Source organism: Mytilus californianus, unplaced genomic scaffold, assembly GCF_021869535.1.
Source record: "Mytilus californianus isolate M0D057914Y unplaced genomic scaffold, xbMytCali1.0.p SCAF_2, whole genome shotgun sequence".
Taxonomy (NCBI): Eukaryota; Metazoa; Mollusca; class Bivalvia; order Mytilida; family Mytilidae; genus Mytilus; species Mytilus californianus.
Window position 1 is genome coordinate 127,062,626 of NW_026262668.1, and position 15,723 is coordinate 127,078,348.

Genomic DNA, 15,723 nt, shown 5'->3' on the forward strand with positions numbered 1-15,723 from the left:
TTATGACAAATATTGTTTATCTCATTGAAAAATATCTCCCTATCATCATTGTATGCTGGACAACAAGTAATAAAATGTTGTTCATCTTCAACCAAATTAAGGGTACATTTCTTACAAAGCCTCTGATCTCTTTCTATATATAAAGTTTTATACCTGTCTCTTTCTATTTTGAGATCATGGGGACTGATTCTGATTTTACATATGGCACTTCTCAATTGAAAATTGTTTAAAGATAGATAAATTTCTTTAGAAAAACAAGTTTTTAGTTTGAATTAAGTATCTAATTTACTACTTTGTGTGTTCCAAAATGTTTTATAACTATTACAAAAGTTGAGCTTTACAACTAAATTTTGAATATTCAGCTTTTTAAAAATATAATGTATGGATGAATACCACCATTCAATATTATAAGTAAACATGTTTTGGTTGCAATTCAATTCAATTCAATATTTTATTTAAGTCTCATCTCTCAATAATATATAATACAACATTACATTTAGTGTAAAAATATATAGATATAAAGAGAGCCATTCTGTACAGAATTATAAGGACTATAACATTGCACATATAGGTATCATACAGTAAACCATGTTCCATATTTTTTTTAATTCTAAAACAATATTTCATCTTTGATAAAACAACTGAAAAATATAAAGGGAATCTACCAAGTTCTCCTAGCACATCTAAGCTAGAGGACTTTTATTTACACCTAAAATATACTTGGTATATCTAGAATTGGATTTAGTATAAGTGACTGATTAATACCTGCTCTCGTTGGATAAGTTTGGCTGATAGTTATATCACAGAGAACAATAAGAGACTGGTTAACAACTGTTCTCATTGGATAATATAACTTTCAAATTTATCTTCATTATCAAATGATAATTATGTGTAGATACCATTAATAAATTATCGTGATCATTATTTACATTACAAACCAAGTTTCCTTTATATCAATTTTACAATAATAAAACACCAAAGAACTTATGTTTTCATTTTAACATCTGATTTTCGTGTCAACATATGACTGTTACTACCTGTAAGAATACTGTATGTTAAATTTGTTAGGCAGGTTTGTATTTACTGACAACAATGAGAAAGCATGCCTTTTCTTCATTTGAGTTTAATTTCTGTTTATAAAGATCAAAAACACAGAAAACACAGCAAGGCAATCAATGCCAACAATTACTATGGGAAAAAAGCAGGAGTTGAGACCACAGGATAATTTTACTAAAACTAATAGGTTACACAGTACTACAGCTGTCTATAAAGAGCTATCCATGTTATAATTATGGGTGTGATAAACTTAAATTTGGCATAGTTATACCTAAAACTTTCTTTGGCAAGACATATAATTTTTTTCAGGACAATAGACAAAGTCAGATCTGGTACTGAGTGTCTGCCACAGTTCATGGATGATGTTTGCATAAACGTGATGTAAATAGATTCTGCCACAGTTTGTGGTTGATGTTTACATAAACTTGAAGCAAATTGATTCCTAAAGCTTTTAATACAGCTTATCAAACTGAATTTTCTGTTTCTCACACTTTTTTATTGTAAAATTAGTGAGTTTGGGTTATATTCTGTCTTATATTTAGAATGGCACATGACCAGATAGCTTACTATCCATAACAAATTGTCTATAGAGGGATTTATCACTCAGTATCTAATAAAACATACTCATTTGCTCCTAAACTTAAATCATTAAACAAACCTTACTACAATTTCACTTCTCAAACTTAGAACTTAACTGCACAGTGGAATGAAATCATTATAAAATTTGGCATACAACTTTGGCTTGTTGAACTATAATTGAAAATTGAAAGAAAAAATTACATTTACCTCTCTTAATTTTTGAAATATTACTAAATAATTTGTTCAAAATAGGTGAACATTTGTATAGAAAGCACATAAAATCTCCAATCAAATGATTTTTCTTTTTCTCGCAGATTTTGTGTGCATTCTTTACAAAATTTTTCAGTTATAGTTCAATGAGCCAAGTTTTACCAAATCTGTGAAATAGTCAATTTACTGAACCTTGACCTTAATTCTTTTTTAAAACTCATCATAGGACTTCTAAAGGAAGAAATCCAATACATTTTACATTCAAAACTACCTGCACATGTATGGTTCTGTGACTTTTGAGAAATGGATTGAATAAATAGTAGGTAGCATCCTTATAATGGAGTATCCCCTGAATTAGATATTTTTATCTCATGATAGAAGCCCTGAATGAACAAGCTAGATAAAAAAAAACTACACAACAGACAGACATGGGGTAATTGAAATATGTAATTGTAATTGACCGTAATTAATTACAATTTCTCAAGTAATTGAATGTAATGTGTAATTGAGCATTTTTTCAATTACATTTTCTTTTTAAAAGTAATTGAAGTAATGAATTACATTGGTGAAAAAAGTCAAATGTAATGTGTAATTTAATTGAAGATTTTGTAATTGTAATTGAATGTAATTAATTACTTTCAAAAGTAATTGACCCTATGTCTGACAACAGAGAGGAAGTAATATAAATTTGTCAACGTTCAATTCAGTGTTGGGGGAAAGAAGTGAACAGCTGATATACTGCTTTGAAAAATGATGAAAAATAATATTTTGGTCAAAGTTTTAGGAATCAGTACTTCAAGTTTAACTTTTTGTATGATTTTTCTCTTTTAATGGAATAGGTTTTCAATTTAAATAAATTGAGAATGTGTCGAAGGGACACAGATGATGCCCCAGCTTTTCTATAAGATCCTTACATAGCATGATTAGTTTAATTGATCTTTAGTAATGCACAGTTTTGCAACAACTCTGATTTCACCTGAACTGTCAAATGACCCTTACAAGTCACTCATTTCACCATTAAATACTTAAATAAACATTACCTTTGGAACAGCACATGGACTGTAATATGTACAACTTTCTAGAACATCTGACCACTTCACAGACTTGTGCTAAAAATAAATATTTAAATGTTTGCAAAATAAGAAATATGTGACATACAAAACAGTACAAAATAAACAACTGCTTCAAAAGCGCCTGATACACCTTTATTATGCATATTGAAATTGTTGAAAAAATAAAATTGGATATTTAGAATGCATTTATTCAGAAGTAAATAAAAAGACTCTGTAGAAAAATATGCATTACCCTTAGACGTAAAAATATTGTGTCAAATATGACTGACAAAGTACCATAACTCTTGAACGACATATCAGATTTTTTTTTTAAATCGAAATATGGTTTTGTTTCATTAATTCTAATATTTATGTAAAATTTCCAGTAAATCAAACCTAGCAAACTCAAGTTAAAGTATAACATGTGAAAAATCTACTTAAATCTGACAATTAAAGTCCCATAACTAGTGACGACAAACCGAAAATAAAAAAAAAATCAACAGGGAGCTTCTTTTTTTCAATCCCGTCAATAAAACAATAATGTTTAGTTTGCGAAAATCAACGCATAAAAACTCTGGAGGACAAACCAGAACATAACAAAAATTCAAAGGAAGCTTCATTTTATAAATCCAAACAATAACATAGTGTTTTGAGGAAATCAATACAAGCATATTAGAGTTATTAGTACCTGATATATGAAAAATTTGTAAGGGGTTCTACAGAACCCTGTCTCTGGCCTACGATTGCTGCTGTCAGTGTAAAAGTATAATGTTGACTTAAAAAGTGAGTCCATTTATCAGTAAAATACAGAATATTAAAAAAGATTCAAACTTTCTCTTTAGATGCTATTTCTTGGTCTTGAAGATTAGCTTCTGTCCAAGTTTCATAACAATCCATGAAGGTTAACAAACTTATCATGTGAAAAAAATTTCATCCCAGACTGTCAGTAAATGTTAACTGTAAAAAAAGTTCATCTATCAGAAAAATACTGAAAATGATAATATATTTTCGAAAGTGTGCTTCAGACATTATCTCTTAATCATAAAAAAGTTTCATAAAATTCTATGAAGGTTTGACAAAGTATTTGATGTGTAACAAACTTTAACCCCAGACTGTATCTATTTGTTAAATGTAAAAAAAATTTAGTCCATTTATAAGTAAAATACATAAAAATGAAAATAAATGTTATCAAAATTTTGCTCTGGATACTGTATTTTGGTCATAAACAAGCTACTGTCCAAATTTCATTTAATTCCATGTAGGTTTGACAAAGTTATTGATGTCCAAAAAAACTTTAACCACAGACTGAACCTTAATTTTGATGCCACCGCCGGAATCTAGGATCGCTATGTCTCCTTTTCGCGAAAATAACTTTTGCAGACTGAACAAAAATTACCTTAATTCAAAAGGTTAAAGTTCTGTAACTTTAGAACGACAATCCAAAAAATTTTTAAATTAAGTTATCAATCCAAACCATTATGTACAGTTTTGCAGAAATCCATACAGGCATACTGGAGTAAGTATGCAATATGTAAAAAATTGCCTTAATTCAAATCGTTAAGTTCTGGTCACTCTGGAATGACAAACCATAAAGTGAAAAAAAAAATTAAAAAGTGGCTTCCTTTTATCAATCCCAACAATAAAGTTTTGAGGAAAGCAATACAGGGCATACAAGAGTTAGTGCGAGGTATGTGAAAAATTGCCTTACTTCAATGGTTAAAGACCCCAACTCTAGAATGGCATGACCAGATTTTTTTTTAATAAGGAGCTTTCTTCTGTTAATCCCAATGTTGTGTTAAAATTACATGACAATTGGTTAATCATAAGAAATGTTGAGGGGACGGATAGACAGACATTGGTATACCTCTATACCTCGTCCCTAACAGGCATATAAAAACTAAATACAATTCATCTGAACTATTTACCTATAAGTATTTAAGTATCTTTACATTCTAACTAGAACAGTCTTCATAAATAATTTGTTATCAGATTGCATTTAAAACTTTTTCTAGTGCCGAAATGGGTATATTTTTTTTTTCCTGGATTAAATTAAATATATGATCAATGGGAGATAACTCTGATAAAACTTGTAGAAATGGAATGTTTGGGTTTATTATCAACAACAAAAATATCAGGACTGCATTCATTTGTTTGTTTTAGAAATGAAATGTGTAGGTTTACTTTCAATGAAACAGCAGTTCAACAAAATTCTAGATTGCATTTATTTGTTGTAGACATATTTTTTTTATTATATAGTTCCGAATCATTAATTTGAAAATAGATATCATTTTTTTTTTTTAAAGATCTTGCTTTATATGAATTGCTTGTAGCACTTTTCACAAGACATTTAGAATGAGTGAAGGTCAAAACAGACTAAAACACCAGCCTAATTTTATTTTACCTCAGATTATGAAGTTCATTTTGACAGTAACTAATTAGACATGGTTCACATTCTAACAGTATTTGCAACTTAGTTTAAAGATTTTCTTATAGACTGAATCTGTTCTAAAAAGTCAAAGATAAATAACCATTTTCAAAGTGTTTGTTTTAATTTGACATTTTTTTTTTTTTTTCAATAAATTAATCCGTAAAATTATCTTGTTTACATACTATATATACATATTTAAGTGTTTTTTCTTAATTCACTATATTTTCTTGTGATTTACCATTTCCCTATGAAGCTCCTTCTTCAAATTTTTCTGAACATGATCTGACACATTACTTGGGGAGGAATGTTGTGATAACAGATTTCTATGTCTAGTAACAGCAGGGCTGGACATAGGATATATATGATAATTTCCATAAATAGAATTCCTTCCTGGTCTCATCACTCTCTGTCCGAATGGTGAATCTGTTACCACTGAAGTATTTGTCTTGAATGGTGACTTGCTGTTTGGTTGTTTGCAATCTGAAAGGAAAATATATCATTTAGTGATATATAATCAAAGCACAAAGCTCTGTTAAGACAGTTGTCTCAACCAATGTATGACTGATTGATTGATTGGTGTTTATCGCCACTTTCAGTACTATTAAGCTATTTCATGACAGTCAGTTTTTATTGGTAGAGGATGCAGGACTGCCTGGAGAGAACCACTGACCTTCAGTAGGAAAACTGAAAATCCTAGTCAATTGGAGTCGAGTGCCTCTGCCACGTGCGGGATTCAAATTCACCTTAGTGTTGACAGGCTTGTGATACAGTAGTTTGACTACTTAGACCACAAGGCCACAGAGGCCCTACAAAATGTATGACATGAGTAGTTATAAAGTTTTCAGAAAGTCAAAAATTTATTACAAGAACTATAATATTTTCTGACAATAAATACTAATAACTTGTCATGCAAGATAAGGTATTATATACAATTATAGCCTTTGTATAAGATCAATATTAGGATATATATTGACCTGAAAAAAGCATATTGACTATATCCACTCAAATGTATTGAGGTTTTTAAATTTCTTCTTTTTGATTAAAAAAAATATTGAGCAATATCACTTTTCTATCTGCCATTTTCAGTCAACTATTGAAACTACAGCTGTACATGTGACTATTTCTGCATGAATCAAATTAGTTAGAATATACAAAACAATATGAGAACTCCTTTTTACATGGACAGTTTATTTTAAAAACAAGGTCAATGCCACAGTGTATCCAAATAATAAACGTAGTTGAACTATAACCTGTTGTTACTTAGGAACAGACCTAATTTTAACTAGAGTGCACACACTGAAATGTCTCACCTGCTTTACTGACCATTGATTTTATGTAGAGTCTTAAAAATAAAGGTTTTACTACAAGTATCACATAAACTTAACATTTTTAAACATTCAAGACAATAAGGTCAAGGTCAGATAATTATTCCATACACCAAATATAGAGTTTACCTATTGCTATTAGTATTTGAAAAACAGACCAAAACACAAAAACTTAACATTGACCAATAAACCATGAAAATGAGGGCACAGTCAGATGAAACCTGCCAGACTGACATGTACCCTTTCAATCATTCCATGCACCACATACAATAAAATGGACTTAATCACCAAACTTTAACCTTGATCACTGATCCATGAAATGAGGTCGAGGTCAGGTAAACCCTGTCTGTCAGACATGTACACATGGCAAGGAACCCATATACCAAATACAGATATCCTATCACTCATAAAAAGTGAGAAATTCACATGACAAAAAAACTATTCTTTTATAAGCAGTCGCTGAACCATGAAAATGAGGTCAAGGACAATGGACATATGACAGACAGAAACTTCGTTACATATGGTATCTGCATACAAGGTATGAAACATCCAGGTCTTCTAACTTCTGAAATATAAATCTTTATACAAATAGTTTACACCGCTGCTCGATAGTAATCCCTTTGTCTCCCATTCTGTGACTTTCGTTGCGGGCAAGACAAAACTTAACTTGACCACCAGAGCATGAAAACAAGGTTAAGAATATGTGGCATAAATCAAGACATTATCTTCTTAAAACAAATCAACTACAAAACAAGTGAAACTGTGAGCTACTGCCCACTGATGATACCCCCACCCAAATATTTCGGTAAACAGGAAGTTGTTGAGTGATGAATCTGAAAACGCATCACACTGTATAGCTGACTCATATAAACCCTGAAACCAAATTTCAGAAATCCTTGTAATGTAGTTCCTGAGATAAATGTGATGAAACTTTTCAACTACTTGGATGTCATGTGTAAAATGATGTAAGTGTTCAGTAAACAGGAAGTTGTTGAGTGATGAATCTGAAAACGAATCACACGGTATAGCTGACTCATATAAACCCTGTAACCAAATTTCAGAAATCCTTGTAATGTAGTTCCTGAGAAAAATGTGGCGAAAAATATTCATGGGACGGACGGACGGACGGACGGACTGACGGACGGACTGACGGATGGACAGACGGACAGACAGAGGTAAAACAGTATACCCCCACTTTTTTAAAGCAGGGGTATAATAAGGTTCAAAAGAGATCAAGACCATAAGACATGTCAGACATATATACACTTGTTTTAAGGAATCCAAATACCAAATACCTGTAATGCAAAAGTACTGAAAACAGACATAATTGTGAAAATATAACCTGACCCTAGAACATGAAATGGAAGTCAAAGCAATATGATATATATTAGACTGCTTACAATCAAAATAAATACAATAAACGTGAACATCAAAAGGTCTCAGCATAAACAAACTTCCATACACATTCTGGTTTACCAAGGCAAAAGAGAGAGATATGATATATAGGTATTTGCATTGTTAACAGTTTTTCTGCTTGCTTCAGTGACCCTTATCTGAATCCCCTACTGCTGATTAAGTGTCCTTTTATATTAACAGTGAACAAGTGTGTTAGAATTAAATACAAGGTTAAATTGCTAGACTAAACATATACATGGATTATCCAATTACAAAACTATCTTTATTTTTTTCACCTGATCTTTGCTTGTCTCTGACAGACTGAATCAGTGCCTCAGTATCCGTCTTGGAATACGTTGTCTTAGTGACGGCTGACATACAAGACTGTCTTGCTGGTATAGGATGTTGCAGTAAAGACGATCTAATCTGTAAAATGAATTTTATAACTATCTTTTTTCCTGTTTCCTATTTTTTTAAATACAGATTTCATTTTTTTCTAATAGAATAGTTGAAAATGTTGGATACAAATACATATTTCATAATCTAAGTACGGTCCTCTTCATCATCATAGGGTTTCCTCTGAACAGGCAATTTTTCTTCACCTTGATAGATCTATTCATAATTTATTGTGTGTATGTGGATTATTGTAAACAATTTTTTTAAACCTTCTAATACAGACATATTAAAGTCATATGAAACGAGTTTCTTGTAATTTTAGAGCTTATTTCCTAATGCTTGTAGAGTGAAACTTTGTTTGACTTGCATGCTTTGTTTGTATAAATGTTTGCTCAAGCATTGTAATTAAGATTGACATCTGCAAACAATATAAATAGGCAGAGTTAAACCTGTATACATTATACTTAAATTTGATTGGATGTTATCCTGGAGGTAAGGAATCTTAATATAATGTAATTATAAAATTTTAAGATATAATGAATAAAGAGAACTGCGCCATGAGTGCATGATACGCCCGTCTCTTTTCCAACAAATAAGTTCATTAACTCCTCAATGTCATATCAGAAATTTATATAAAAAAAACTAAAGGGAGGTTATTCATATAGATAGATATAAACCAGTCACCAAAGTTTCATGAAAACTGCTCAAAGCACTCTTGAGCTATTGTCTGAAAACTGGAAAATCACCCCTTTTTTATGAATAAAATCCCATAACTCGGAAACGTAAAATCTAAAATTTATAAAAATCGTAAGGGAGCTAATAAATGTCAATAGATATAAACAATTCACCATATTTTCATGAAAACTGCTCAAAGGATTTTTGAGTTATTGTCCGAAAACTGGAAAATCCCCCTTCTTTAATGAATAAAACCCCATAACTAGAAAACATAAAATCTAAAATTTATAATAATCAAAAGGGAGCTTATGTCAACAGATATAAACAATTCACCAAAGTTTCATGCTAATTGGCTAAAGTGTGTTTGAGTTATTGTCCAACATGTTGACGACCGACGGAGTGACAGGCAGGCAGACATATAGACAACGGTATACCATAATACGTCAGGTAAACAGCTGTATAAAAATGTATAGATTTCATAAGGAACATACAGGTAAACTTTGGTAACATTTAGCTATAAAAGTAGTTTCAGAAGAGAATGAGAAGATTTTTTTATAAAGTCTACAACAGACAATGATGAAGGATGCCAAGTAACAGACAATGATAAAGGATTCTAAGAAATGACATAAGCTCAATTGGCCTTTTAGGCTTGATAAGATAAAACATCATTCAATATCTTTGAAATAAATTAGAGAGATAATTAACAGATACATTAATTTTGTATTCACTTGTCAGTAGAAGTTTAAAATGTACAAGTAGTTTAAAAAATTTCACAAAACCTTCTCTTCTTTAAACCTCAAACCAAACTGTTAAGAGGCACAACATGAAATAAAACCTACCACTGATCCAGCAAATGTCTGTCTGTCATCTGTAGAGGATGCTACTGTGATTCCTTCATCATTCAGTATACTGATCAAGGCATCTGGATCTTCTTCAAAGTCTGTAAAATACATCAAAATTTTAAAATTAAAATCTAATCCCTTGAAATCTGTTAGTTTTATGTGTATGACTAAGGAACAAAATGTATTTCAAAATTTCTTCAGTTTGTAGTTCTTATTTTAAATATATTTTCTTCAATAAACCATTGATCTGCTTGTTCAAGTATTTTATATCCCTGAGATAAATTCAGTTAATTCATTATTTTCATGAAAAAAAATCAGTCAAGGACATGGACAAAGTCAGGAGCCTGTAATTCAGTCAGTGGTGTCGTTTGTTGCTGTGTATTATATTTGTTTTTCATTCATTATTTTGTTCATAAATTAGGCCGTTAGTTTTTTCGTTTGAATTGTTTTACATTTGTCATTTTATAGTCTTTTATAGCGTATTATGCGGTATGGGTTTGGCTCAGTGTTGAAGGCCGTAGGGTAATCTATAGTTGTTAATTTCTGTGTCATTTGGTCTCTTGTGGAGAGTTGTCTCATTGGCAATCATACCACATCATCTTATTTTTATATGGTGTGATAAGAGCCTTATATGGTCCAATCTGTAATTTCAATCTTAATTTAAGATCTCAATTCATGTCTGTTTTAAAGTTTAGGTAATGCAAAAACTAAAAACTAATTTTTTGTTTATCAAAACATCAAAATAAATGCATTTGTGATTTCACAAAAAGGCCTTTTTACATGATTTCGTGAGATTCGTACGAATTTGGTAATTTATTACACAAGTATTTGGATCTGCAAATATATAGCACATGCAAGTACCATTTAACTAAATAAACAACATCTGTCATGTAAATATTTTTGTACTACTTGAATGTGCTTAATATTTCCCATTAACAATTAATTTTGGTATATTAATTTATTAAGAATATAAACACACACACATGAAGAGAAATGTACTCATTCGCTATGCCAGTGTCTGTACTAATGTTTAAGTTTTCAATGAACATAATATTTGTAAAACTGGTAAATTATTAAGTCTTTTGTAAATGTTATGATGGTCATATTCTTGGAACAAACAATATTTTTCAACTGGAATAAAAAACAAAAGTAAATCAACAATATTTTTTAGGACAATCATTTGATTTATTAAGATATTTCATTACCAAAAATTACTTAAAACTTTTACTAAGTGTTTCATAGATTTAGATATAAAACCAATATTTCACTACAATGTTAAATTGAAATATTTAAGAATAAGTTTATTCAAAGAATGAATAAGTCAATATGGAACGTTTAATATTTTACAAGCTCTATAAACAACTTAACAGTACAAATAAGAATTCGATATCCCATTTGTAATAAGACAACTTCCGGTAAGGCAAACTCCAAAACCAAATCTTTGTATTGATGAAAAAATTTAGTTTAGAATCAAGTAATTTGTGGTATGACTGAATAATTTAACAGTTATACAAAGAGGTTTATCTTCAATGATTTTCATCACAGTAAGCTAAAACTAGAGGCTCTCAAGAGCCTGTGTCGCTCACCTGACTCTACTTTGGTTTTAGAAATCATGTAAAGATAGATAAAAATCATAACAGATACCCAAATAATGATTGAGACCAAATTTGGATTAATATTGGTCCCGTTATTTAATAAAATATCCTGGTGGCCATCTTGAACAGTAAATCGGCAACAAAGTAACAACACTTGGTCAGCACCTCATAAGGAACATTCATGCCTATATGTATTTCCCATAGGGTCCTATGTTAAACTAAGTCCTCCGCTGGCAGCCATCTTGGATGATGGACAGACTGCAAAGTAACAACACTTGGTCAGCATCTCATAAGGAACATTCATGCCATGTTTGGTTTCATTCCATTCAGTGGTTCTCTAAAAGAAGACATTTGTATGTATTTCCCATAGGGTCCTATGTTAAACTAAGTCCTCCGCTGGCAGCCATCTTGGATGATGGACAGACTGCAAAGTAACAACACTTGGTCAGCATCTCATAAGGAACATTCATGCCATGTTTGGTTCCATTCCATTTATTGGTTCTCAAAAAAGAAGACATTTTTATGTATTTCCCATAGGGTCCTATGTTAAACTAAGTCCCCCGCTGGCGGCCATCTTGGATGATGGATCGGCTACAAAGTAATAACACTTGGTCAGCACCTCATAAGGAACATTCATGCCATATTTGGTTTCATTCCATTCAGTGGTTCTCTAAAAGAAGACATTTGTATGTATTTCCCATAGGGTCCTATGTTAAACTAAGTTCCCCGCTGGTGGCCATCTTGGATGATGGATCGGCTACATAGTAACAACACATGGTCAGCACCTCATAAGGATTATTCATGCCATGTTTGGTTTCATTCCATTTGGTGGTTCTCTAAAAGAAGTCATTTGTATGCATTTCCCATAGGGTCCTATGTTAAACTAAGTCCCCCGCAGGCAGCCATCTTGGATGATGGATCGGCTACAAAGTAACAACACTTGGTCAGCACCTCATAAGGAACATTCATGCCATGTTTGGTTTCATTCCATTCAGTGATTCTCTAGAAGAAGTTCAAAATGTAAAAAGTTAACGACGACGACGGAGGACGCTGGACGCCAAGTGTTGAGAAAAGCTCACTTGGCCCTATGGGCCGGGTGAGCTAAAAAGTTAGGTAAAAAGCAATTATAAGTCTAAGTTTTTGAAACACCTATATGCTTTTTTTTTAGATTTACATCGTCCAACCACATTCTATTTCTATACATGAAGCATGCAAAGTTGATGCCTTTATGGAAATAAGCATCTACTTTGTTACTCTTTATGTGTGGACATCTACTATGTTACTCTGTATGTGTGGACATCTACTATGTTACTCTTTATGTGTGGACATCTACTATGTTACTCTTTATGTTTGGACATCTACTATGTTACTCTGTATGTGTGGACATCTACTATGTTACTCTGTATGTGTGGACATCTACTATGTTGCTCTGTATGTGTGGACATCTACTATGTTACTCTTTAAGTGGACATCTACTATGTTACTCTGTATGTTTGGACATCTACTATTTTACTCTGTATGTTTGGACATCTACTATGTTACTCTGTATGTGTGGACATCTACTATGTAACTCTGTATGTTTGGACATCTACTATGTTACTCTATATGTTTGGACATCTACTATGTTACTCTATATGTTTGGACATCTACTATGTTACTCTGTATGTTTGGACATCTACTATGTTACTCTGTATGTGTGGACATCTACTATGTTACTCTATATGTTTGGACATCTACTATGTTACTCTGTATGTGTGGACATCTACTATCTTACTCTGTATGTGTGGACATCTACTATGTTACTCTGTATGTGTGGACATCTACTATGTTACTCTTTATGTTTGGACATGAGCGTCTTCTATGTTACTCAATATGTTTGGACATATACTATGTTTCTCTGTATGTGTGGACATCTACTAAGTTACTCTTTAAGTGGACATCTACTATGTTACTCTGTATGTTTGGACATCTACTATGTTACTCTGTATGTTTGGACATCTACTATGTTACTCTGTATGTTTGGACATCTACTATGTTACTCTGTATGTGTGGACATCTACTATGTTACTCTGTATGTTTGGACATCTACTATGTTACTCTATATGTTTGGACATCTACTATGTTACTCTGTATGTTTGGACATCTACTATCTTACTCTGTATGTTTGGACATCTATTATGTAACTCTTTATGTTTGGACATCTATTATGTTACTCTTTATGTTTTGACATCTACTATGTTACTCTTAATGTTTGGACATCTACTATGTTACTCTTTATGTTTGGACATCTATTATGTTACTCTTTATGTTTGGACATCTATTATGTTACTCTTTATGTTTTGACATCTACTATGTTACTCTTTATGTTTGGACATCTACTATGTTACTCTTTATGTTTGGACATCTACTATGTTACTCTTTATGTTTGGACATCTACTATGTTACTCTTAATGTTTGGACATCTATTATGTTACTTTTAATGTTTGGACATCTACTATGTTACTCTTTATGTTTGGACATCTACTATGTTACTCTATGTTTGGACATCTACTATGTTACTCTTTATGTTTGGACATAAGTGTCTACTATGTTACTCTTTATGTTTGGACATAAGCGTTTACTATGTTACTCTTAATGTTTGGACATAAGCGTCTACTATGTTACTCTTTATGTTTGGACATAAGCGTCTACTATGTTACTCTTTATGTTTTTGACATAAGTGTCTACTATGTTACTCTTTATGTTTGGACATAAGGGTCTACTATGTTACTTTTTTTGTTTGGACATAAGCGTCTACTATGTTACTCTATATGTTTGGACATAAGTGTCTACTATGTTACTTTTTATGTTTGGACATAAGCGTCTACTATGTTACTCTTTATTTTTGAACATAAGCATCTACTATGTTACTCTTTTTTTGGACATAAGCGTCTACTATGTTACTCTATATGTTTGGACATAAGTGTCTACTATGTTACTTTTTATGTTTGGACATAAGTATCTACTTTGTTACTCTTTATGTTTGAACATAAGCGTCTACTATGTTACTTTTTATGTTTGGACATAAGCGTCTACTATGTTACTCTTTATGTTTGAACATAAGCATCTACTATGTTACTCTTTTTTTGGACATAAGCGTCTACTATGTTACTCTATATGTTTGGACATAAGAGTCTACTATGTTACTCTTTATGTTTGAACATAAGCATCTACTATGTTACTCTTTATGCAATGAATAAAAACTTCAACAAAATTGACTCCTCATCTCTATACTAAATATATAATCTCTGTATCAACCTGTGATGTTTTTCTTCTCTGCATCAAACTCTAATGCCTTCTTAGCACTAACTACTCTATCGTCATCACTCAGCTGATCTGGATCACATGGTAACTCCCCTAGGATACGTCTTTTCCCTAGATTGGTACAACTCTTCTTCTTTATCTTTCCAGTACTACAAAACAAGAGTTTATCATTCATATTTGTATTTCATTCAGGCTTATAACAGGAAAAACAAGTGAAACTATGAGCTACTGCTCATTGATGATACCCCCAGCCCAAATAATTGACGGTTAACAGGAAGTTGTTGAGTGTTGAATCTGAAAACGCATCACACGGTATAGCTGACTTATATAAACCCTGAAACCAAATTTCAGAAATCCTTGTATTGTAGTTCCTGAGAAAGATGCGACGAAAAATATTCATGGGACGGACGGACTGACGGATGGATGGACAGACAGAGGTAAAACAGTATACCCCCACTTTTTTAAAGTATGGGTATAATATTTCAGACATAGTTTGAAAAACATAAACCTTTCAACAAATAGTTGATGGAATTCCAAATTTAACTACCAATCAAAAAGAAAAATTAAGCCAGTTACCAAACAAGAAAGCCCCACTTGCACTATCAAATTGTCATGTCAGTGAATCATGAAAACATAATAAAAGAACAGAGTTCCAATGTCCCCTGCATTGCACATATTTTGTCTATCCACGGCACAAGGGCAATAACTAAAAAAAGTACACTTTTTTTTTGTTCTTTAAAACCTTTTATAAATATCTTAGAGAAATGAACGCTTCAGAGCAAATACAATGCAATTTTTGATATAATTAATATTACAAGGGGCATAACTCGTTAAAAATATTTGATCAGCACTTATTTTCAAAAGTGT

The 15,723-nt window shown here is 31.7% G+C and overlaps 1 protein-coding gene across 1 annotated transcript in view; it reads right to left on the reverse strand.

The window, feature by feature from the left end:
* LOC127730942 (uncharacterized) overlaps window positions 1-15,723 on the reverse strand; it is a 97,021-nt gene that overhangs the window by 75,083 nt on the left and 6,215 nt on the right. Inside the window, exons 4-8 of the mRNA XM_052239570.1 lie at window positions 14,851-15,005; window positions 9,956-10,056; window positions 8,342-8,471; window positions 5,564-5,805; window positions 2,886-2,954 (exon numbers count right to left, since the gene is read on the reverse strand). Coding sequence (XP_052095530.1) covers window positions 2,886-2,954; window positions 5,564-5,805; window positions 8,342-8,471; window positions 9,956-10,056; window positions 14,851-15,005 — 697 coding nt within the window. The remainder of the gene's footprint in view (window positions 1-2,885; window positions 2,955-5,563; window positions 5,806-8,341; window positions 8,472-9,955; window positions 10,057-14,850; window positions 15,006-15,723) is intronic.